This window comes from Lissotriton vulgaris, chromosome 10 (genome assembly GCF_964263255.1).
Source record: "Lissotriton vulgaris chromosome 10, aLisVul1.2, whole genome shotgun sequence".
Lineage (NCBI taxonomy): Eukaryota > Metazoa > Chordata > Amphibia > Caudata > Salamandridae > Lissotriton > Lissotriton vulgaris.
In genome coordinates, this window is record NC_141698.1 from 802372912 (window position 1) to 802398091 (window position 25180).

The 25180-nt window shown below is 42.7% G+C and overlaps 1 protein-coding gene across 1 annotated transcript in view; it reads left to right on the forward strand.

The window, feature by feature from the left end:
* The window catches only part of LOC147688813 (ATP-binding cassette sub-family B member 5-like), a 973135-nt gene that overhangs the window by 115697 nt on the left and 832258 nt on the right, over positions 1-25180 (forward strand). The window contains exon 2 of the mRNA XM_086941722.1: positions 22595-22697. Within this exon, the coding sequence (XP_086797848.1) occupies positions 22612-22697 (86 nt within the window). The 5' untranslated portion in view covers positions 22595-22611. The remainder of the gene's footprint in view (positions 1-22594; positions 22698-25180) is intronic.

Below are 25180 nucleotides of genomic sequence, written 5' to 3' on the forward strand. Positions count from 1 at the left end.
TCAGCCGGCTCAGAAGGCCAAAAGTTAAAATCCCCCAGCAGTAAAACAGATGAGTTATTCACAGCTAGAGTTGCCAGAAAATCCTGGATAGCAGAGGTGAAATACGGTGTCTGCTGAGGGGGGCGATAAACAAGTACACATGTGATGGGGGTGAGGAAGGAGGTCGACCGAACAACTAAGCAGTCGACCGCCATAATAGAAGGAAATGATAGCAATTGGAAATGGAGTCTGGAGTGGACAACCAGAGCAACACCGCCTCTGGCCTTTCCCACAGGCCGGTCGGCACGTAGGACATATTATGAAGAAGGGAGGGCCGCTAGCACATTAGGTAAGGAGTCTGGGCAGAACCAGGTTTAACAGACTTAACCCTTATTGTATCCAAACAGCAGAAACTACAACAGGACTGCTCCAACAGCGCTTCATTGCGCCCTTCTGGCATTTCTAAATGCTACAAAGGGTTAGCATGGTTAAGCTTTAGAGACCACCACTGCTACTCCAGTACTTACATAGCAAATGTCAAATAATAGCGTCGCGGGACCGTAGGGGGATATATACTACATTATTGTTTTTACTTTAATTAAAGCAATTATTATGTACAAAAACAAATTAACAAAATCAGGAATACCCTCAGAAAGAAGCTGTCATCGTGAGAGTTGGTGACCCATTGAGAAGCGAGAGAGAGCCGCATGCCGCGTTGTGCCTGTATGCCTACTGTATGCGGGCGCGGGGAAGCGGGAGTCTGCTCCTTTTTCAAAGCACATACTCGTGCTTGTGGCGGGCCGCTGCGCACTCCCGCAAGGCCTATGCTGCCACAAGCACGAGTATGTGCTTTGTAAAAAGAGCTGCAGGGCGGCTAAAGGTCTCCTATGCAGTGCACGCGCACTGCGTAGGCGAGACCTAAAAACTGTGTGCAGACACCTCAGTTTCTGAGCCTATGCTGGGCCTAAGCTTTGGGGTGATGTAGGTGGAGCACCGGAAACGGACACTGCCTTGAACAAGCAAAACACATGCTGTAGGTACTGCCCCATCTGTGCTGCCAGGGCAGAAGTTTCTGAAGTGAGGTTGAGAAAAGACAAACAGTGGGCAGACACCTCTTGTACTAAGCCCATGTTCGCCCTCAATGTTCGTGCAATGTAGGTGGAGGACATGAAACAGGCTCTGCCTTGAACAAGAGAAGCACTGCGCTGCCCGAGAGAATAAAGGACCTTGCATAGACTCACCAGCTTCTACATGTGGATCTTTAGACAGGGGCACAGGAGACACGACATCTGGTGACAGAAGGTGGTGAACTGGATGGAAACACCGCTACATGTGCAATTTTTCCCTGCAGCAGGCGAAACAGCACCAGGAGCTCACCCTGGTCCATCTACAGCAGATCGAGCTTAAGTACCATCTGTGGTTCTCAAAGCGATGTCAGGAGCCCACCTCGGTCATGCACTATAAAGAACAACAAAGAACATGCAGTAAGCTCCGCTATAAAGAGTCTCTAGTGCATCTCCACTGTAATCAGCCTTTTTTTGTGCCCCTCTCATATAGTGTACACCAACAACAAGAGAGAAAGGGTCAAAAGGTCACTCTCGTACCCCTTAGGACTAATATATCTAAACAACAGAAGAGTACCATATACAGAAATACTAAATGAAAGAACAAAGTGGGAGGAAAAGCATAACTTAGTGAAAAGAAAAACCCTCAGGCACCAACTAGATATGTTGGTTGCCAGTTGTCTTCATTGGGTCCTTCTTTGTGAAAACGTAAAATACTACGTAGTCAGAAAATACAGTGCTCAGATAAAAAGAGTATGGACTACTCCCCAGAAAAAATTATTTAATATAAGGGTAGTTCTAACTCTATTAAAAACAATTGTGGAAAGACGGACATATACAAGGTTGAGTTAATTTGAACCTAATGTCCTTAAAAGGTCGACATGTTTCTTGCGAGAGCCTAAAGTCAGCCCAGCATTCCTCAGGACCAAAACAACCCTGGCCTCATGTTCAGCGCTCACTGTGGCGCCAAAATCATACAAGGCGGGGTGAAACAGATATTTAAAGAATAAAAATCATAAACTTATCTGTAAGTTTATTAGCGCAAACTTCCACGTAAACATTGTCACAGTTGCATGTTGATCAATTATGCTGTGGAATGAGAATTACCCCTTAGGTCCGTGGCAGGGGAAACCTTCACGTTTAGAAATTTTGCATCTAAACGACTCCCCACTGGAACACCTAATCTGTTCACGTCCACGGCCTGCAATCCATTGCTACCCTTATATTAAATAATTTTTTATGGGGAGTAGTCCATACTCTTTTTATCTGAGCACTGTATTTTCTGACTACGTAGTATTTTACGTTTTCACAAAGAAGGACCCAATGAAGACAACTGGCAACCAACATATCTAGTTGGTGCCTGAGGGTTTTTCTTTTCACTAAGTTATGCTTTTCCTCTCATATAGTGCCCATATGCCAATGGTGTGCACCTCCGTGGCCTAGGCTGCCTGAGTCACCTCCACTGATCTCAGCTACAAACAAGATCTCGCAAGACCTCGGTGGCCATCTTGAAGTCATGCACAGGAGCCAATCAACATCCAGGAAGAGCTGTTTGCCATTTTAAAGTCAGGCACACTGGCACACAAGCAGCAAAAGAGCTTGAGATCCATTTTAAAGTGGTCACACAGGCTGAGACAGCATCAAGGGCACACCAGTGGCCGTTTTAAGGTCAGGGATCTGCAAAATAAAGCAATTCCAATAACAATCTATAAGATCGTAACACAGCAATACAAAAGACAAATTACAAGAACATGGTTTGTGACCAGTTGCTCTAGCCATAACCAAGGAACACAATGAGGGCACAATTTCTATTCTGATGATCTCTGCCTTTTGACCTCTCTAACTCTCAGACGGAGGGTGCTCGCTGGGAAAAATAGATCTGGCGATTTGAAGTCTACATGTGTGCAGGCCCGGACTGGCCATAGCGGGCACCGGGCAATACCCAGTGCGCCGCACGGGTGTGGGCCGGTTTTGGGCATCTGGGGACTGTTTTTGTTACATCGCCGTTTTTGCAGAATAGCGGCAAAATCGTCCCTGTAACAAAATCGGCAGAAAACCGAGGGGGGAGGGGGGGAGGGGGGGACGAGCACTTTGCCAAGGCCGATTTTGGTTACCAGTCCGGCTCTGCATGTGTGCCACATGCAAAAACAACACAGATGCCCTGGCCAGAGATGAGGTCAAAGATCTGCTCATTATTTTTACTCCATAATCAATAACAACATACAAAGACCTGATAAAATCTATCACTGACAATGTTGAGCCTCAGAGAAAGGTTTATTTCGAATGCTACACGTTCAATAAAGCATGCCAATGAAAGGAGGAGTCCCTTGGTGATTTTGCGACCTGGTTGGACCAACTGGTTACCTACTGTGGACTTGACAAATTCGACAATGAGGCAGCAATATGGTTGCGCATCATTGATGGCTGTCAATTAGTTGGATTCCGCACAAGAATGCTAAAAGAAACATGCACATTAGACAAAATACTGACCATGGGGCAGACAGAAGCCAGAGCCACATCACATGCTATACAGATGGAAAATGGGAGAGCGCAGATGATTGAGCAGGCTAATTGCATGGGCAGTAGTAACAGCAGACATGACAAGACAAAGCCACCACGGAAGGAGAAACTTGAACGGACATGCTATGGCTGCAGATCAGAATACCCACATGTTGGTGCCTGCCCAGCCATGGGACTATATGTCTGAAATGCAACCAAGAATGATGTCAAGCAGAAACGCATAGCACATGGAAGCATACAGTCACAGCCCATCAGCTGACTTTGATGCCGCTCATGCATGAAAGAGAATCAAACGCTTAGGCCTCATGTCAGATGTCTCAGCACAAGGCGGCATGTCTGAACATGTCCAGCACACTGACAAATAAAGAAGAGAATTATGGTGGATCTTCAGGTTACAACTAACATGACGAGATTCATACCAGACAGCGGAGCCACATGCAACATCGGAATATGAGAAGATGGAACGCTAGCTTTCTTTGTCACCCTTCACTGTTGATGTTTTCACATATGGCACAAAGAAACCTATAGTCAGCATAGGGAAATTTGTAGAGACACTTGCATACAATGAAATGCCTGTACAAGAAGAGGTGCACATCACAGGGGGAGACATCCCAGCACCATGTTTGCTCAGCAACATCACAGCTCAGGTAATGGGCCTGCTTGCAATGACATATGGCATGTTAGAACTGGGGGTCTTTAGTTGGCCATGGTTTGCACCTTCGTCCAAATAGGGACCTTTGCCTCTAGTCAGGGTAAGTGGGCTACACTTCTAAATAACCCCTGCTCAACCCTGTGGTAGCTTGGTACGAACAGGAAGGCTTATCTCAGAGGCAGTGTGTAAAGTATTTGTGAGCACATACAGTAATACAGTGAAAACACTACAGATGGACCCCACACAGGTTTTATAAAAATAAGTATTTTTTTATATAGACTTAACAAAAGACCCAAACAACAAACATCTAAAATATAGTATTAGGAAAATGACTTTTAAATTATAAAAATAGCTTAGTTCAAAGTTGATGGTAAATGCGATACGTTTCTCACAAAGTACCTTGGGATGCGTATCGTAAGATAAACAAAAGGTTCGCAGGGAAAGCGATGTGTTGGTTCCTTGCTTCATGGGAGGCGATGCGTCTATTTCTCAGTGCCTGCGCAAAGTAGGCGATGTGTCTGTTCCTCACCGGAGAGGAGGTGATGCGTCGATCTCGGCTTGCTTCAGGTTACGATGTGACAAGATGAAGCCGCGATGCGACGATCTGGTGCGATGCGACAAGGTGGTGTCTTTGATGCGATGCGATGATGTGAAGGCATGCATGCACACCCAACCGCCGTGGGGTGACTCTGGAACTGCTGAGCCACGACAAGCCCTGTGACACACTTCTCCGGTGATGCTACGGCGACCCTTGCGGTGGCGACACGCTTCTCCGGTGATGAGATGACAAACAGCTGCGACGTAGACACGCTTCTCAGGTGACCCAATGTCAACGTCTGCTGTGGCGACACGCTTCTCAGGTGATGCAACTGCAACATCTGTGGTGGCGACACGTGTTGCGCTTCCAGCTCCCAACAGTACTCAGGCTTCTACAGACAGTATTCCCAGCTAGGAAATTCAGCTGGGAGCTTGTGATGAAGTCTTATATCCCTGAGACTTCAGCAGGAGGCAAGCACAATTCAAGTCCTTGAAGAGTCTTCTTCAAGATGATGAAAGTTCAATAAAAGTTCTTTCCCCTTTCCTTGGCAATTAAGTAACCACTGCAGGCCAACCCCAGAAAAGAGCACACTGGCATATTGGCAGTCAAATCCTTCAGCTTCCTTGCTTTCTTCTCTTTGGCAAATGTCTGTCTTGATTCCCAGAAGTGATCTAAAGTCTTGGGGTCTGGGCCCCAATATTTATACTAGTAAATCCTTTATTCTCTGAAGGCAGAGGGTGCCTGTACCTAGCCAAAACCAGTTCTGTGCAGCTTCCTGGCAGGAGGTGGAGACAGCATTGTTGAAAGCAGACCTGGCCCATGTAGCTGAAAGGAAATCTCCTCCCCCTACTCTCTATTCTACGAGGGCTCAGGGGAGTGAAAGGAAATATCCGCCCCCCACTGTCTATTCAGCCAAGGTCCTATTCAGCCCAGCCCAGACTCATCAGACTGCTGGAGCCCCAGCCCTCCTGTCACTCACAAACCAGACATGCAATACACAACCTAGCAGAGGCAGACTGGATAGTTAGGCAAGAAAATACCCACTTTCTAAAAGTGATATTTTCAAATACAGAATGTCAAAACCGACTTCACTAAAAGATGTTTTTAATCATTCTGAGTTCAGCATACTCAATTTGTTTCTCTACCATGTCCCCTGGGTCAGTTAGGATTATAAGATGTTATAATCAAACTTCCCATTCTGGCCAATAGGGACAGGTAGCCTAGCAATGGTGAATAACCAAATTGACTCTAATTCACTATCAGGACATACCACACACATCAGGGCATGTCTTACCCCTTACTTACAATGCACCCTGCCCATAGGCCTACCTTAAGGGTTGTCTGGTATGTAGAAGAGGGAATGTTTATGGGCTGGTAAGTGGGTGCACTTACCAAGTCAACATGGCAGTACTAGACTGCACACAGGCTCTGCAATGGCAGGACCGAGACACACTTTACAAGCTCCTTACTAATCAATTACAATACTTTACAATAGGGAGCACTTGCACTGTGGCACTGAATAGCAGTGGCACAGTGTCCAAAGCATCTACAACAAGCAAAACATATAACAAGCATTTGCAATGCAATAGGTCTCGCATTTCCGCGAGTTTGAGCTATTGGCATTGTAAATGACAATGCCTTTAATGTATGTTTTGGTTTTTAAAACATAAATAAAAGGCATTGTCATTTACAATGCCAATAGATTTAACTCTCGCAAATGTGAGACCTATTGCATTACAAATGCTTCTTCCATTTAACATTACATACCTTTCCAATGGTGTGAGTGAGTGTGAACTTTGCACACCCTCGTGTCAACACTCGGAGTTCACTGCCTCAGGACCCGTGATGCTGGCGCTTATGCACGATCCCTCTCAATATTACACTCGAAAGAAGATATGCCCAAAATATATAACGGCCAGAAGTCATAAATATGCACATTAGCTGTACAAAAATACAATTAGTAATTTAATATTTTAATAATCAAATATTGCCTTATTATCCAGGAGACATAAAATAATCATCAGTTAATTAAATAATTTGAACCATTTGCAAGTACCTGTGAGCGCATTCCATTTCGTCATTTGTATTTCCTTTGGTGATATTGCAACCAAAACCCACCATAAGTGTTCTCAACAGCCACACTCCAAGTGAAATCATTGTGAAATTTCGGCAAAAATATTGTGACATTACCTGTAATTGCGTGAAATGCAAATCCTTCCATTTGTCTCTATTTTTGGTGCAAGGGTAGTTTTCTCACTAAAAAATGCAAAAAAGCAAAATGACAGCAAACAACCACTGCTCCTATTCTATTGTTTCTATGTTTGTGATAAATGTTTCCCACAAATCTCCCAGCAGACTGCACACAGGCATTAATCGTAGACACGCTGCCTCTAAGCAGCCTTCCACTGGAGTAATTTACAGGGCCTGCATGGTTTTCGCGGTAACAATTAAAATACATGTCACCTAAAATACACATCAGTGGGGTTTCAAAGGAAGGAACCCGCAGGCACGCGCAGGTTGTAACCTAGATCGGGGTCTCTCATCTAGCATCGAACTCCATAGATTCAGTGGCCCGAGTAATCATTTGAGATCCCAGCTGCCTGCGCACATACTGTATTCTTGGACACAGAGCTTCTACTGCGGGCAAGCGTGCAGTAAAGCACACATGGTGACAGAAATCTATGACTGAAAGGTTTCAGACAAGTCATTAGCTCCTTGTGACATACATTAACCCCTACAACTGCCCCTTGTGTCAGTGTAGGACATGTCCTCGCGGGGGTGGAGCTTTCCGATCACGCTGCCTGTGTGTCTCCTGAATGAAGGAAGACAGGAAAAAAAAACAGCAAAATTCACATCCTAAACGTTTCAGGATGGAGTTTATTCTACGTTCTAGCTCAGGACCCTGTCTTTTCAGGAGGTCCCACACGTGTGACGTCCACTGACTGGAAACATAAGGGGAGTGCGGCTGGTTGCAACTAGCAAATAATGATACACACTAGCGCTATATAGATTAAAAATGAAAACACGCCTTTCAGGATCGGAAAGGTGTGGAGGCCATTAGTGACGCAATGTAAAACTGATAATGGTAATATGGGGTGGCAATGAAGAATCAGGCAACGGGCTCAATCGCTGGGGAGAAAGACTAAACTGCGATGAAAAATGTTAGTGTTGAAGGCTCCGGTGATCATCATAAGGTGAGCTGCTGAAACATGGACTGTGACAGAGGGTAGCTACAGCAACTAGATACACAAGCTTCGACGCTTAATAGCGCCGCGCGACTCTCTGCAGACTCCCCCTGCATTCCAGAGAGGCGTGCGACGCGATCTGGTCTATGCTGTGGAGAGAAGACCTGGCCGCGCGCACAACATTATCCTATGGGGAAACGCTGCACGCGGCCAGGTCTTGTCTCCCTTTGTCGTTCTCAGACTGCTGAGACGCCGACAATAGTTCTCGCTGCGAGAACGCGCTGTTAGCGCGTTCATCGTAGGCGAGACCTAAAAAACAGAGGAGACAACAGCAAAAATGGAAGGGATACTCACACCAATGGTACCAGGTCTAACACTGCATGTCTCAGCATCACAACATTCTGAGAGAAACCCCTGCAATCCTCAAGGAGCAGGGGAATCTTAAGGACACTCAAGTTACCCTTCAACGAAGCTGCCAAACCAGTGACTCAAAACCACCAACCGCAGGAGTAGGAAATCCACTACATTCTTGCAAATCACCCTAGGCAAACACTTGAATATGCAGGCGCATATCAGTAATGCCACCAAAGGAGCTAATCATCAGATGAGTATCCTAAAGAAACTTAAACCATTTGTCCCACAGGCCGCCTTAAAAATGGCGGTACAAGTCCTAGTGTTACCAAGATTGGTCTACAGAAGCACCACTCTATGCGGACTTCCCAAATACAAGCTGGCCCAGCTGAGGGCATCTCTCTACGCTGCAGCCAAGCTGGCCTCTGGAACAAAAAGAAATAACCACATTTCTCAGACCTTAAAAGAACTGAATTGGCTACCATATGAGGCAAGAATACAACTAAAGATTTCCAGCATGACCTATAAAGCCCTTCATTTCAAAACCGTTAGTTCCTTAGCACAAAAGCTAGAGCTGTCTGGAGATGGAGACATTTGCGAAGCGCGAGCTCAGTACTACAGAAACCACAATCCTTCCACAAAAAGAGAACGTGCAGCAGAGCTTTTTCTAGTATCACACCAATGATTTGGAACTTCTTTAAGCCAGATGTACACAGAATTCTTTCCTCCTCCACCTTCAAAAAAGAAGTGAAAATGCTTCTAATGAACAAATTCACATCCTAAAACTTTAAATCTTGTTACTGTAAGCAACCTATGTTATCTTATCTACAGCTTCTACCTCTTGTTGTATTGAAGGTTGAATACGGAATGTATGTATATTACTCTATTTACCATCTAAAGTTTCCGAATGATGTAATGTAAAGTCCTCTGATGTAAATGTAAATGTACAGGAATTTATATAGCGCAAATCACCGAGCGGTTTCTAAGCGCTTGCTTAGGGAACCCGTCCTGGTATTCCCCTGTGAGATAACCCCAGCAGGGTTTCCGCAAGGTGAAAGCTAGGCATCCCGCCGCGAGGGGCCGTTGTGGAGATTAAGCAAGCTATTGCCCAGAGTCGCAGAGTGTGAACCCGTGAATCGAGTAGGCACCGGAGCGAGAATTGTCGAATCCATAGACATTTTAGGACTCAAGACCCCACCGAGCTGGGAATTGAACCCTGATCCCGGGCTGACCTCTGCTTCCAGGTCTGCCTCCTCTAACCAGTGAGCCACACTTCTCCATACTTCACACTTCTTCTCTGATACCCTCTAGGGTCATGTTCGCACTATATAAAACTTTATAAATAAATTCAAATAAATACGAAGAAGAACTGAAGAGCTTACTAGCACAGAATATCATAAAATCCTTGGATGTATCAACTCCTTGGGTGCCCCTGTTGTGGCCATACTGGAACCGGAACACAACAAAAATATGCATCTGTGTCTGTCAGCTCCTACCAAACACAGCAATTGAAAGAGAACAGCACCCAGGACCTCCCCTGAACGACATAATCAGCTGCCTAGCTTGAGCCTGTATATTCTCAAAGCTAGACTTATTCAATGGCTACCACCAGCCGTAGTCCTGCTAAATTACAACCTTCTCCACACACTTAAGGTATTTTCAACCGCTGAAATATTTCAGGAGATGGTGCAAGGGGTGATAACACCCGTACAAACAGTCTAAGTTATACTAATGTCATCCTAGTATTTGGCTATACGAATGAAGAGCACGACAAGGTACTTAGAAAGGTCTGCAGTAAGGTGGAAATCGCTAGCTTGACACTGAATGAAGACAAATTCAAGCTGAGGAAATGAGAACTTGTGTTATTTGTCAACATTCCCTCATGGAAAGGAATGCAGCCAAACCCCAGCAACGTTGAAACACTCTGCAAAACACACCCCCCAGTAGACATAACAGAGATGAGGGTGTTTCTAGGGCTGGTAAGTTACTGTCCTCGCTGCATCAAAGACTTTGCCACAGTGAGCACCCCACTCCATGAACTGACTAAACAGGGGCAGTCATTCCTCCGGGCCTCAGAGTGCGGCAGGGTGTTTGAACACACCTGGCATGCAGTCATAGCGGTAGACCACATTGCCTACTTTGACGTGTCTCTGTGCCCTGAGCTCATTGTAAACGCCAGCCCGGTGGGTTTAGGAACCATTCTCACAAAACATATGCGGGGAAGAGACTCGCCAGGACAGATTGTTGCATATACAAGTAGGAGCCTGTCAGGCATAAAAAGGGCATACTCTCAACCAGTAGTGGGCATATGAGCACTACCACATGTTTATCTACATGATGTCATTCACCATTGTGATAAACTACCAAGCACTGGTCAAAATATACAGCAACCCGAATGCAAAAATTCCACTGCGCATCGAAAGACGGGGGATACGCCTGATGGACTACGACTTACAAAATAGTGCACAAACCAGGAGAGAGCATGACCTGCTCACTACATGTTGAGGCACCCCGTACCTCATGCAACAGAGACAACATCCATGGGTGATGATTTTGTGCTATATCAAAACACACCTGCCCAAATAACAATAGAGGAACTGGTGCAAGAAACAATAAATGGGACGCCATGCCACAAGCAGTCAAAACACTCATACAGCAACAGAGAAGGAGATGTAAACAACAGCAGTCCAGTAAGTAAAGGGGTCAGAAAAGGAGAGATACTTGCTTTCAAACAAATACAGGAAGAGCTGTCTGAAACGGAGCATGGAATACCACTTCGAGGAGCCAGGCTAGTGATACCAAAGAACCTCCGATGGCAGAAAGTATACCTGGCACATGAGTCTCACAGAGGGATAGTGGCAACAAAGAAAATGCAGAGAGACTTGAATGTCTGGTAGAAGACATGATCATGAGCTGTCACCTCTGCCAGATAATGGGAAGACCACCAAACCCAGATCAACTACACATGTCTGGCCTCCCCAAGGCAGTGTGGATGACACTGGCTGCTGACTTCTATGGGCCGCTGGACACCGGTGGCTTGCTGTTAGTCGTCATCAACAATTACTCCTGCTTCCCCACAGTACACCACACATCATCACCATCAGCAACAGCCACCTTACCAATTTTAGATGACATATTTGCAGCATGGGGTGTCTTGCTGTCATGTAAGACAGACAATGGATCACTGTTTTCAGGAGAAAAATTCCGCAAGTTCATGGCCTATCTGGGAATACATCACAGGAAAATAATACCTCAATGGCTGCAAGCAAATGGTATGGTGGAAAGGTTTATGGGCAACATAAAAAAAGGCCATCAAATTAGCAAAACTGGTGCAGATCTCAATGAGCCAAGCACTGTGCCAAATACTTCGGGACTACCACAACAGCCCGCACAGTTCCACAGGTCAATGCCTAGTAGAACTGGTACTGAGGAGAACAAGCAGGACCTGCCTGCCTCATCTGAGAGCCCAAGCACTACATGAACACAATGAGATTGCCACACAAGACAAAGAAGCCAAGAGGAAGATGAAACAGCACGCCGATACATGATGTCATGCACAGCATCTGAACTAAAGCAAGGGCATCTATTACTTGTCTGCCTAAGGCAAACAAGGAAGTTAGACAGTCTCTTCTTGAGCCAGCCACTAACAATAACAAATGTTATCATGGCGTTCAGGGTCCCACTCTATCACTAGAAACAGCTCTCACTTCAAGGAATTTAGAACATCAGATGACGATGAAGGAGAGGCATTGCCTAGCAACAAGTAGAAAGCTCAGAGCGACAACTCTTAGGAGTGTTCAGATGGAGCCCCTCACAGCAGCGAAGGACTTCTCCAGGCTGTAGCTGCAGGTGAGGAATAGGACCAGGAAAAGGAAAGGTCTCTCCCAAAGAGAGTGAGCGAAAAACCAAAAAGGCTAATTGAAGAACTATAATGATGGATCAAAGAACATTAATATCTGAGACAGTCACAATGAATCTCTCTCCCTCTCTCTCTCTCTCTCTCTCTCTCTCTCTCTCTCACTCTCTCTCTCTTTCTCTCTCTCTTTTTATCTCTCTCTCCTTCCTTTTCTCGTGTTTCTCTCACACTTCATTATCTATTTGTTACTCCTTTCCTGGAAAGGCAGGCGAGGAGAAAGGTTTTATTTGTCAACAAGGGGACGGCGATGTTAGAGCAATATGTGCAGGCAAGTGCTAGGACCCTGCACAGAGCAGATGGGAAAGTGACTGGACACTGGACACCGCTTCCGTTCAGGGGATGGGGACACAGGGCAATATACCAACACCCACGAGGAGCAAAGAGGTGCCTGCCTGCGCGCACTGCTCTGCCGGAGAGAATAAGGAACCTTGTATACCCTACCAGCCTCTGCGTGTTAACACCTCCCAATGGCATTATTCAAATTTTTAATGCTCCTGCTAGCACAGGCAAGTGAATCTAACTGCTTTACTGCATTTCTTTCCTTTTAAGCCTTAGGAACTTTATGAACAAACTCACGATGGAAATAACTACTCTACCAGCCAACAGAGACTCAGTTTTTTCAACAAAGCAATACTCCCAATAATGTTTTTTGATTGTGTGGTATATGTCTTCTATGTCTATTGTAGTTTCCTTTTATTATTCTTTGGATCTGTAATTGAAACTTATCCCTTGCCTAGAATACAAGAGATGTTGGCGGCTGTCAATGGTGCAAAGTTCTTTTCAATCATTTATCTTAAATCCGCCTATCATCAGGTAACTCTTGTGGAGGATTCAAAAGATCTGACAGCCTTTATCACTCCGTTTAGCCTATATAGGTTCTTGAGGATGCCTTTTGGCCTGGCATCAGCTGCCAGTGTGTTTCAAAAGTTGATTGAGAGTTTATTTCATGGTCTCAAAGGGGTACAGTCTTTTCAGGACGATATTCTAATTTTTGCTAAGACCATTAGTGACCATAATTCCATTTTGGAGAACGTTTTAAGCACCCTAAACAACAAGGGTATGACAGTTAGTAAAGAAAAATGTAAATTTTTGGTCAATGAAATCAACTATTTGGGTCACAAAATCACTCCTGAAGGCATATTCCCAAAAGAAGATATCATTACAAGCTTAGAGAATTGTAGTAAACCTAAAGACAAGGATACTTTGCACTCATTTCTCGGTTTAAGTGAGTATTTTGCTAAGTTTGTGAAGGGGTATGCTTTGGTTGTGGAGCCACTTAGACAATTGCTAAAGAAAGGGGCAAAGTTTGTTTGGACAGATGTTCATGATTCTGATTTTGTAAAGGTTGTTAACCTTATAGCTAAGGCACCTGGACTAAATACATTTGATCCGGAAGGTGATTCATTTGTGACTGTTGATGCTAGTACAATTGGTTTGGGTGCGGTGTTCACTCAGATTGTTGAAGGTAGGGTTATTTCTTTCATCTCTAGAGGTATTAGGGGTGCGGAAGTTCACTATAGTACCATAGAAAAGGAGGCCCTAGCCTGTGTGTGGGCTGTGGAAAAGTTTAAGAATTTTTTGTGGGGAAGACCTTCTACTTTGGTGACTGATCATAAACCACTTGTTTATATGATGGATGGTGTGAGAAGTGGCAATGCTTCATCAAGATTAGTTAGGCTGATTGCGAGACTACAGGAGTTCAATTTTGTGATTCAGCACATTCCTGGAGGGAAAAATGTCACTGCTGACTGTTTGTCCAGATTACCTCCAGTCAATGAATCCAGTGATGAAATTGTGGATCTACACGAATGTGTGGTAGCTTCTATTGATGCGGTAGAATCTTGTTGTTTTGGTATTGATGATAAAGAATGGAATCATCATCTAGCGAAAGACAGTGTTTTGGAGAAGGTTAAATTTTTTGTTACCAATGGCTGGCCTTCTGTGAAGAGTTTAGAATTACCTTGGAGGAGTTTTGCACAAGTTTCTGAGGAATTGTCTATTGAGAATGACATTTTATTAAGACAAGATTTATTTATTCCACCAGCTAGTCTTAGAGATAGGATCATTCATTTAGCACATTCTGGGAATCCTGGTGTGTCTGGAACTAAGAAATTGTTGAAGTGCCATTACTGGTGGCCTGGTTTAGATGCTTCTGTCGAAAGATTCATTGATAACTGTTCAGTGTGCATTAATTCTGATAAGCACGGGAGAGTCGCTTATGAACCTCTGTCTTTAGGTGATGGCCCTACAGGTCCTTGGCAAAGACTTTCTATTGATTTTTCTGGACCTTTTGAGTGTCTGGGTAGGGAGATGAGATTTGTAATTGTTTTGATTGAGGATTTTTCTAAGTGGATTTATTATTCTTTTGTAGAACATCCCACTACTGATGAAGTTTTGCATTTTTTGGACAACATTTTTAGGATTGAAGGGGCACTTGTCTCTTTGATGTCAGATAATGGTGTTCAATTCATTTCTAGTAAAATGCAAGCATTTCTGAATAGGTTTGGTATTACTGCAATTAGGGCCTCTCTTTATAGTCCTCGTTCCAATGGTCAGGTAGGGAGGGCAAACAGATTTTTTAAAGAGGGCATTCAAGCTGCTTTGGAAAGCAAACTTGATGTTTTTGAGTTTTTAAAGGAGAAGATATGGAGTTATCACTTGACTCCTAATTCATGCACTGGAGTTTCTCCTTATTTTTTAATGAGAGGCAGGAAACTAAGGTCTGTGTTTATGCCTTTAATTATTAATGAGAAGAGTAAAAAAGTCAGCTTAGAGGATTCCTTTTTTTTTAATATATATTTATTTGAGCAAATACATAAATATACAACTCATACAGTACATAGAATAAGTAAGTGATCAATTCCAAAAGAATCAAAATTTGATAGATATATGACATTGGCAGATAAATGACATGTAAATGAATATATAAATAAAGAAAAAGAAAAAAAAAGAATATATCACATCTTTAGAGGCTATGAGTTTCTTTGGTTGTCAAACCAGGTAGCGACTGGGGCCCATAACTGAGCCCCAAGGGTTCGTAGTCTTTTCCCTTTGGTTTTATAAATTGCAGTCTCCTGTTTATAAATTCCTATTAGTCTATTCAGCCATCCTTGAAAATTAGGGGCATCTGTATCTTTCCACTGTGTTGTCAAAAGTATTCTATATACTGCGGTCCCAACAAATACTGTCAATGCTTCATCATTACTATACCCTAGAGAATCGTCGTAGCCCAGGATTAATAGTGTTGATGATGTTTTAAGCTCGTGTCTGAAATTTCCGGCCCAGTATTTGAACATCCCTTTTTTGATCGAGTCTAATTTAGGGCAGTCGGCGAGCATATGTATAAAATTAGCTGGGCTGAGAGAGCTTCTCGGGCATTGATCATTTATTCTTTTTCCCCAACTGAATAATTTCGCAGGGGTGAAGTAAAGATCATAAATTGTCTTAAAAATTTGTGCATTTAAGTTAGATGCTAACAGTAATTTCGATGATAACATCAGGGACTTATCAATATCGATATTTGGATTATGTAGCATAGAGGCCCATCGTTTTTCCGTTTGTTCTAGATCGTCAGGTTGATTGTTTATAAGCAGTTCATAGATATTACCTATCCTAGTTACCTTTTTCTGGATTAGTTCTAAAATTGGGATGGCCGTCAGTTCTATTCTAGGTACAGTCTGTCTAAGGGATGTATAAACTTGTATACATTTCAGGTAGTCAGTACGGAGAGTTTGATATTTTTGGCATAATTCTTCGAAAGACAGTATAGAATCCTGATGAAAAAGATCTCCTAGTGTCACTATCCCTAAGTTCTCCCATCTCCTCGAGATATTATTGTTAACTTGGGTCGGGATTATTGAACTATGCCAGAGTGGAGTATATTTGGTGTATTTAGGTATTGTCAAGTACTTCGTGGTATTCTTCCAAACTCTCCATGCATCCGTGATAGTCTTAAATTAAATTTTTTTAAAGTAAGATGGTTCGATTTGTTTTAAGAGAAGACCTCTGGCTTTTCCTCCTAACAATAGTTCATATATTGATGGTATTGAACAGCTTAGGGCATTATTTGTTGGTGGTTTAGCCTCAAAGAGGATAGTCATTTGTTGTAATAGTTTTGCCCAAGAATAGAATGTTAAATTTGGTACTGCCAGGCCTCCTCTTTGTTGGGGTAGAGTTAACTTGGAAAGGGCCCTTCTAATTTTGCCATAGTTCCAGATGAATCTTACCATGGAAGAATCGAGGGCTTTAATTATTCCAGCATCAGCCAGGAGCGGGATTGCCCGGAATAGATATAAGATTTTGGGAAATATGCTCATTTTGAGATAATTTGTTCTACCAATTATTGTTAGGTGTACATTGTTAACTCTAGCAAGATCTTTTTTAACTTTTTTAATGAGAGGGTCGTAATTAAGATGATTTATTTCATTTACCTTAGGGGAGATGGTCCCTCCTAAGTAAACCGCGTGGTTGACTCTATAAGGACTTACAAAAGATGTGTTTTCAGTACATATAACCATCGTCTTATTTTTATTCAGGGAATATCCTGAATATAAGCCAAAGGATCGAGTGATTAATTCGATCTCCTCAATTGCCTCAGTGGGGTTCGGTGTTAATACCGCCACGTCATCGGCATAGGCAAGTATTTTGGTGTTGTGAGTGCCAACACTAACCGGTTCAATTAGTGGAGAGGTAAAAAGCTTGATAATTAGTGGGTTAATGTATAGAGCGAAAAGAATTGGGGAGCACGGGCATCCTTGCCGCGTGCCCCTTTGAATGCTGATAGATTCTGACTCTTTACCGTTCACAGTGGTTTTAGCCTTAGGATCAACATAGAGTGCTTTGATAGATTTAATAAAAGCTGGGCCGAGATTGTTTAATTCTAGTACTTCCCATAAAACCGTCAGCACATTCCTGGAGGGAAAAATGTCACTGCTGACTGTTTGTCCAGATTACCTCCAGTCAATGAATCCAGTGATGAAATTGTGGATCTACACGAATGTGTGGTAGCTTCTATTGATGCAGTAGAATCTTGTTGTTTTGGTATTGATGATAAAGAATGGAATCATCATCTAGCGAAAGACAGTGCTTTGGAGAAGGTTACATTTTTTGTTACCAATGGCTGGCCTTCTGTGAAGAGTTTAGAATTACCTTTGAGGAGTTTTGCACAAGTTTCTGAGGAATTGTCTATTGAGAATGACATTTTATTAAGACAAGATTTATTTATTCCACCAGCTAGTCTTAGAGATAGGATCATTCATTTAGCACATTCTGGGCATCCGGGTGTGTCTGGAACTAAGAAATTGTTGAAGTGCCATTACCGGTGGCCTGCTTTAGATGCTTCTGTCGAAAGATTCATTGATAACTGTTCAGTGTGCATTAATTCTGATAAGCACTGGAGAGTCGCTTCTGAACCTCTGTCTTTAGGTGATGGCCCTACAGGTCCTTGGCAAAGACTTTCTATTGATTTTTCTGGACCTTTTGAGTGTCTGGGTAGAGAGATGATATTTTTAATTGTTTTGATTGAGGATTTTTCTAAGTGGATTTATTATTCTTTTGTAGAACATCCCACTACTGATGAAGTTTTGCATTTTTTGGACAACATTTTTAGGATTGAAGGGGCACTTGTCTCTTTGATGTCAGATAATGGTGTTCAATTCATTTCTAGTAAAATGCAAGCATTTCTGAATAGGTTTGGTGTTACTGCAATTAGGGCCCCTCTTTATAGTCCTCGTTCCAATGTTCAGGTAGAGAGGGCAAACAGATTTTTTAAAGAGGGCATTCAAGCTGCTTTGGAAAGCAACCTTGATGTTTTTGAGTTTTTAAAGGAGAAGATATGGAGTTATCACTTGACTCCTAATTCATGCACTGGAGTTTCTCCTTATTTTTTAATGAGAGGCAGGAAACTAAGGTCTGTGTTTATGCCTTTAATTATTAATGAGAAGAGTAAAAAAGTCAGCTTAGAGGATTCCATTGATAACGCCAGGAACAATATGGTTTCAGCTCGCTTGTCTGGAAAGGCTTATCATGATTTGTCTCATCATTGTAAGAACAAAATATAGCGATTGGTGATTGGGTGAGAGTTGTTAAACCATCCTTTACACCTAAGGGTATGTCAACGTTTTCAGAACCTTTTCAAGTTGAAGATGTTACCAAGTCAACTGTTTTGCTAAAGGACAGGGGTTGGTGGAGCAAAAGTTCGGCGATTGTTCTTAAACCAGGTCAGGAACAGTTTTTTGGAAAAATGGGAGATGGTGTCTCATTTAATGATTTTGTTCATTCTAATGACAATGCTGGGAAATGTTTTGTTTCAGTTTCTGAATCTGTTCATTCTAATGACAATGCTGGGAAATGTTTTGATTCTGTTCCTGACAAAGCATGTTTGGCTTCTTCTGATCTTGCTGATACTGTTCATGGGGATGATGGCTTTATGATTTCCTCTGCTCAGGATGTTCCTATTTCACTTAAAAGAAATGTGAAATTGCCAAAAAAAGTTTGTGATTATGTTTTAGACTAGTTTTGTTTTTTTCTTTATTTTGTTGGAAAAGGTACATGTGGTATATGTCTTCTATGTCTATTGTAGTTTCCTTTTATTATTCTTTGGATCTGTAGTTCTGTTACATCACTTAGATTCCTATGTATGTAATTTGGAATGCTATTGTTTGTGAGTCTAGGTTCTATTTCAGAGAAGCGGTTGGAGCTGATCTGATTAGATGCCTTTACTATAGCCCCAGTGGGTCTTTTACTACTAAATAAATAAATAAGATTTTAACTTATTTTCTGCCTTTTCCGCTCTTTACAGATTGCTACTTTGGCGGCTGTTTTGTGATTCGTGCATTAATTCTCAAAAAGGTATTGCGCGCCCGCCAGGGGCCTCCTGGATCCACCAAGGGCTAAGCCAAAACCATCTAACTTGTTTTTTTTAACAGTGTCTAACTGACATCACTGCCAACATTAAACAAGCACTGCCTAAGCCAATAAATCTGCCATTGGCTGCCATCTTCTTGGTTTAGCTAATGCTTTAAAAATATTTTTGTAAACTTTTATCACACAAAACTTAAAAGAAATGTACACTGATGCATGAATGAATGCAAAGTTTTACAAAAACATTCAGAGGTAGCACACAATGCATGTGAATGAGTATTCATTCAAACACCTATGCATTTAAATGTTTTTGTAATAACGTTTTACAAAAACATTGAAAGATGCCATTCTTGACAGTTTTAAACTCATTAAATATATGATAGAATTAAAATTATGGACTCCAACGGACACAGGGTTTGTGAATATAATTTGTGTGCTATAGATGCACGAAGACTGCAAGCTTTCCAGGTATACCCTTGTTTTCTAATTTACTTAGATACCTTCCCTCGGTCCCAGGCCCAAAAAAATATTTCTTTAGTGGGAAATAAGTCTGTTAGAGATGTACCATAAAATATTTGAAAATATGTTCTATGGTATTTTTGATCCTCTGCAGCCACAGTGGCACAGCAAGAGTTTTTGCTGAAAAGGCACAATAGCTTGAATAGTGTATTCCCTTCATATAATCCCATTTTAGGTTTAGGAGCTTGGTTATCCCCATTATATTCCTTATACTTCCTTCTCTTTACAGAAAACACAGAGACAATGATAACATGTCCAATCATTCCAGACTTGTGGTTTAGATCATGTAAGGCTTCTTCAGACAACATTTGCTTAATAATGATCAAATCGCATCATTGTGGTTCTATCCCAATTTTTTTAATTCCTAAACTTTTGTGCTACAGGGAAACAGTTTTCAGTGAATAGCGACATAACATATGTACCAGTCTCAGTACTATTTGCTCAATTGATATGTGCTTCAGAGATTAGCACACCTAGACACACTTCAGGAGTTGGTTGGACTTTGGTATGGCGCAAATGGGAGGGGGTCAGAATCTACTTTACCAGCCGGTATTCTCCACCCATTATGCGAGTTTTGGGAAACTGCTTGGAACCTGAGCTACTGTGTGCTTTACCATGCAGTTTTACTTATTTCACTGAGAAAAAAAAAACATTTTCAACCCGTGTGCCAGAGAAGTACAATGGGAACTGAGGAGCAGTGCACACTTTTGTATGTCCATGGGGAGATTTTTGTGTTACCCCTTGGACGGCTTCAGGGGGTGGGCAGGGGCTGGGCAATAATGCGTCCCACTAAACCAAGGCTGCTTTGCAAAGTTGCTTTCTAAACTGACAGAAATTTCACTGTTCTTTGTGCTGTGTTCTTTTCTGTTCACTGTAAGTCACACTAATACCTTCGAGTGCAGAACAACTACATAAAACCATTACCAAAAATGAATTATAATGAAACTGGCATGACTTCAGTTTTGATTCCACATGTTGATAGTCACTTCCTTACATTTTCCGGAGTAATATGATCTTCCCTATCTCTTCCTGCATAAGATAATGAATCAGTGGCTCGAAGATCCTCCCAATATTAGTGTCCTTTTATTTCAGTAATTTATCTGTCTCTGGAATTTATTATTTCCGGTATGTTTAGGATTGTTCCTGTGATCATTGCCTCCTGTTGATTTCTGAAATCTGGTCTAGTGTATGGCTCCATTGTTTTCTGGAGCTGGATCACTGATGTTCTGGTACAGATTCCAGTGTTTTAATCTGGCTTTTGTTGTGTCTTTTTGTACACCATCATCCTTCAATGAGTAGTCGAGATATCTGGGTGTCTTTCAGTTTTGTAACTAAACAATTCGGTTTGCATTCCGCTATCTATTGCTAAAACATTTAATCACTCATCATCTGGACTCAGTTCTCCTTTTCATTGCCACTTATGCACAGAAGCAGCCCAAATCTTCGGAAAATTATGTGAAAATGTAACAAAATACTTCACTGAAAAAATAGCTGTTTTTTCATTGATGTTTTTTATCTCTAAGATCTTGTATCTATGTATCTAAAGCTCTGCTCAGTAAAAAAAAAAAAAAAGCTGATAAGAGAAACGCATATTGATGTGAAATTATTTGTCCAGAATCACAAAATTTGATTAAGATAGGAAGTCAGTGTAAGATTATCACATAGCCCCATCAGGATAGGCTTAACTTAGGGCCTGATGTACAAAGCTATTTTATGATTCCAAACCCTACAGCACTCACATTTGGAGGCGTATTCGCAAAATGTTGGTATATTTTAAATCCATTTTGCAAGTCGGATAAGCCTTTCTAAATTGTACTCATACGGAATTGCAAATAGGAAGGGGTGTGAAAGGAGTGTTTACTCCTAATTGCAATACAGTATGGCCAGTGCCATTGGAATAATACGATGGCATAACTGCAGCGTTTTTTTGCAAAATGTTACACTTTCTGCATTTGCCACATTACTTTTGCTTACTGCTATATTTGGTAGTTAAACTGGTACTAATGAGGTGTAATCACTGCCCCTGATAGGGTTAACAAGTGTGAAAATTATAAAATAAAGCAGTAATACTATAATTATGCTGCATTAAACTGCATAATGTGCCTTTTCTTGCTGTGTAATTTTCTCTACCTGCCACATAACTTGGCCCTCTACTACCGCATAATTCCATTTGTCCTGAGTAAGGTATGTATCAAGGGATTGAGACAAAAATAAGGACACCTAAAATGAGATTGATTCGCAAAGGCGAAGTGGTCCTTTGGGATTCCTTCCTCTTTGTGTATGGCGTTGGCAGTCCGTGGGTGGCAGGGTGGGGGGAGGGGAGAAGGCAGTGGTCGAGAATACAGTGTTTCTCAAAAGGCAAACTTTTTTTTTTAAAGCAGCACTGGTTCCTTTAGGGAACACGGGTTGCTGGGGAAAAAAATGTAAAAAAATTGGTATGTTGGTCTACTGTTTCTTGCAAGCCATCATCCATGTTTGTAGCCAATCGCAGGCAGTTACATATAGCAACCTGCCTAATTAATATACATTAGGCAGGCCGTTCTGCGACTGGAGAATTTGCAATGCGACCTGTTAGTGCATAAGTCGCATCACAAAAATTAAAGACTGTTTGGCAAAAAGTCGGTGCACAGTTTACACTTTTCCAAGAGAAAATTACAGCCCATTTGTTGTTCATTTTAAAAGTCTGAAAAGACCTGGCTGTGATACTAAATAGTACTCTAAACAAAACCATATGCATTCATTTGTAACAGGACTTTTCTGTCATTGTCTACTTTAGTTATTAGTCATGGATCATTATTGTAGCTCTGGAACACATATAAAAGTGTTTTCTATTTATATTTGCTGTGTGAATTATGTACAGATAAAGGTTAAAATTACCATTTCGGGAGATGTTGCTAACTTTTGTACTGGCCGGGACATCAAAATACCGGTGAAGCCGGTAGAAAACTGGCTAGGATGCACCCTACCTATGTGTAAATTAACTGATATTTGTCTCCTGTTTTGTTTTAGATTAATACCAGTCAGTCATGGTGACATATGGTTCAACAGATGTGCCTGAAGGAATAATAGGACAGTACTTAAAGCATGAAGTGGATATGAACATCGACGATATGTAAGTGCAATAAATACCATTCTGACTTCAATGTGTACAAGAAGTGAGCTTTCAGATTCTCAAACCAAATTACGAATCAGCCGGTCGGAATTGAAATGGGCCGGTCATTCCGTCTGGCTTCCAACGGGCTCAAGGAGCCCGTCAGCCAGTTGGAGGCTGGCCCGTAATCCCAACGGGCGATCTTTCCACCCTTGGGATTACTATGCATGGTTTCCATCATGGATGCCATGCCGGCCTTTCTGGAAAATGTTTTCGGGGGACCTAGGGGCCCCTTAGAGTGCGTGGTCTCTGATTGGGGCCAAACCCCGGGGCAAGCACCTTTATGTGCCTGCCAAGAGGTGGAGGGGTCAATAACACCTCCCATTTCCTTATGGGCCATGTACTATAGCTGGTTTGCGGCCATAACACATGCTCCCATAGGGAAATGTCGGAATGCGACTGAACAGTGGGCCTGAATACGATGCCTGTCGGACTCTCGTCCGACCGGCACCGTGGCAGAAGCAGGACCACTTGACTACAAGACAGCGGTCCTGCTGCCAGCATTATGATGCTCCCACCTTCATTGCGGTCGCAATCTGTATATTTTACATTGCGGCGTGTGCTGCGGGCTGCAGCACACGCAGCAATACAAAATGTACACATCTAAAACATCCCTGCACCACGTGGCAGGCAGCATGTGGTGCCTGCCACATGGTCCAGGGATGTTTAGTGGGGCACCATTGGAGCCTCCCAGGCCTCATAGCGGAGGGCCAGGAGGGAAGGGGGCCCTGCTAGGGTCCCAGAATGTCACTTTCCGCCTGCATTTTCATGGTGGGTGAACCGCCATAAAAGGGCATGCAGACAGGGCCATCCTAATCCCTATAGTAGTGCCTGAGCAGGCACCACCCTCTTTACAAGGAATAGGAGTCACCATTCGCTCTGACGGGAACCTATATCCTGTTAGACATGGCGGTCTTTCTCCCCAACAACCGAGCTCTCTCCCAATGGGCTGGATGGTGGAGGGACCACCACTGACAGCCTGATGGTTGTGGTCTTACTGCAATGTTAATCAGCCCTAATATTTGGTGGCATCCAAATCAGGCAGTCGGGTGCACTGACCGAAGGTCGGTCAGTCCCATGTATCAGAAGCCTGCTGCTGGCGCTATCAAAGGTCGGAGTGCTGAATGCCAGGCTGCATAGGCTTGATTCTACCTCATGCCTCCCTCACCCACCAACAGATACTCCCTCTCTCTAGCTCACCCTTGCAGGGTCATTTTCATTCCTGCTTTCTCCTTTTGTCACTGTTTATCCGTCTTTCTCTTTTTCCTTCTTTTTCCCTTTGATGTTTTTCTCTCTTGCTTTTGGACGAAGGTCTGTTGAGGAAAAATATGAGCGGGACCCCAAAAATGAGTGCCAGTGGGCCACACCTGCAACCACTAGCTCACATTAAGAACCGGGCAGTATGTATTTGTTCACATGCACTGCATATCCTAATCTACCCTGGAGGTTATCGCACATTTCATAAGATGTTGAAATGCAAAGGATTATCCTCCGACATTGGTGCTTGGGTGCAACAGCATTAATAGTTCATTTCATACAGCGTTTTTGTTAAGAGGTTTGCGCCAGATTCATGTATTGTGAACAGGGCTTGATTGATGCTGTGCACATTGACTGAATAAACAGTTTTAACCCCTTCCACGCTCATGACGAGCTGGGCTCGTCATGGCGTAGCCTCCTTGCACGCTGATGACGAGCCCAGCTGGTCACGTAAAGTGCGGTTTTAAAAAACTCAGCACAGGAGCGGAATTGCGCTAGCGTGCATGCGGTTAAAAAATATTTTAATGTTTGTTTTAAAGCATGTTTTTACACTGCATAAATTACTTGTGTTTTACATGTGTATACCGTTTCCAGATCTTATAAAATAATATACATGTCATCACAAGTGCAAACTCATGGGCTTTGAGTGCAGTCTTACTGACTCGTATGCACTCCAAACTTTAACCCCAATAAAAATAAGTCTCATGCGGGCTAGTAAGAGGGCCCGCTTTTGGGCGGAGCGTCCGGTGCAACCTGACAGTGACCTTGGGAGTGCTGGGTGTAGAAATATCTTATGGGTTTACAGACACCTTCTGCAGAGTTTCCTATGTGTCCAGCAAATTTCAGGTAGCAGTAAAAATGCCAAGATGACTATGGTGATTAATGTTCCTGCTGGAGAGGTATGGAGTTTTGTCTAGTGGCAGTTTTACTCATTGTAAAGTAGGGAGAATGAATATGTACTTTGCAGATCACAGAGTTGTATTTTATGTGGATAGCTCAGTAGGTTAGTGCTTTTGTCTCAGAGATCTTTTTGTTACTTGCAATTCATTAATTACAATTCTAATATAGCACACTGGAGAAGTGTGGCTCAATGGCTAGAGTGGCAGACCCTGATACAGAGGTCTGGCCTGAAACCAGGGTTCAATTCCCACCTCGGCGGGTCTTGGGCTCAATTTCCTTGGACCTGA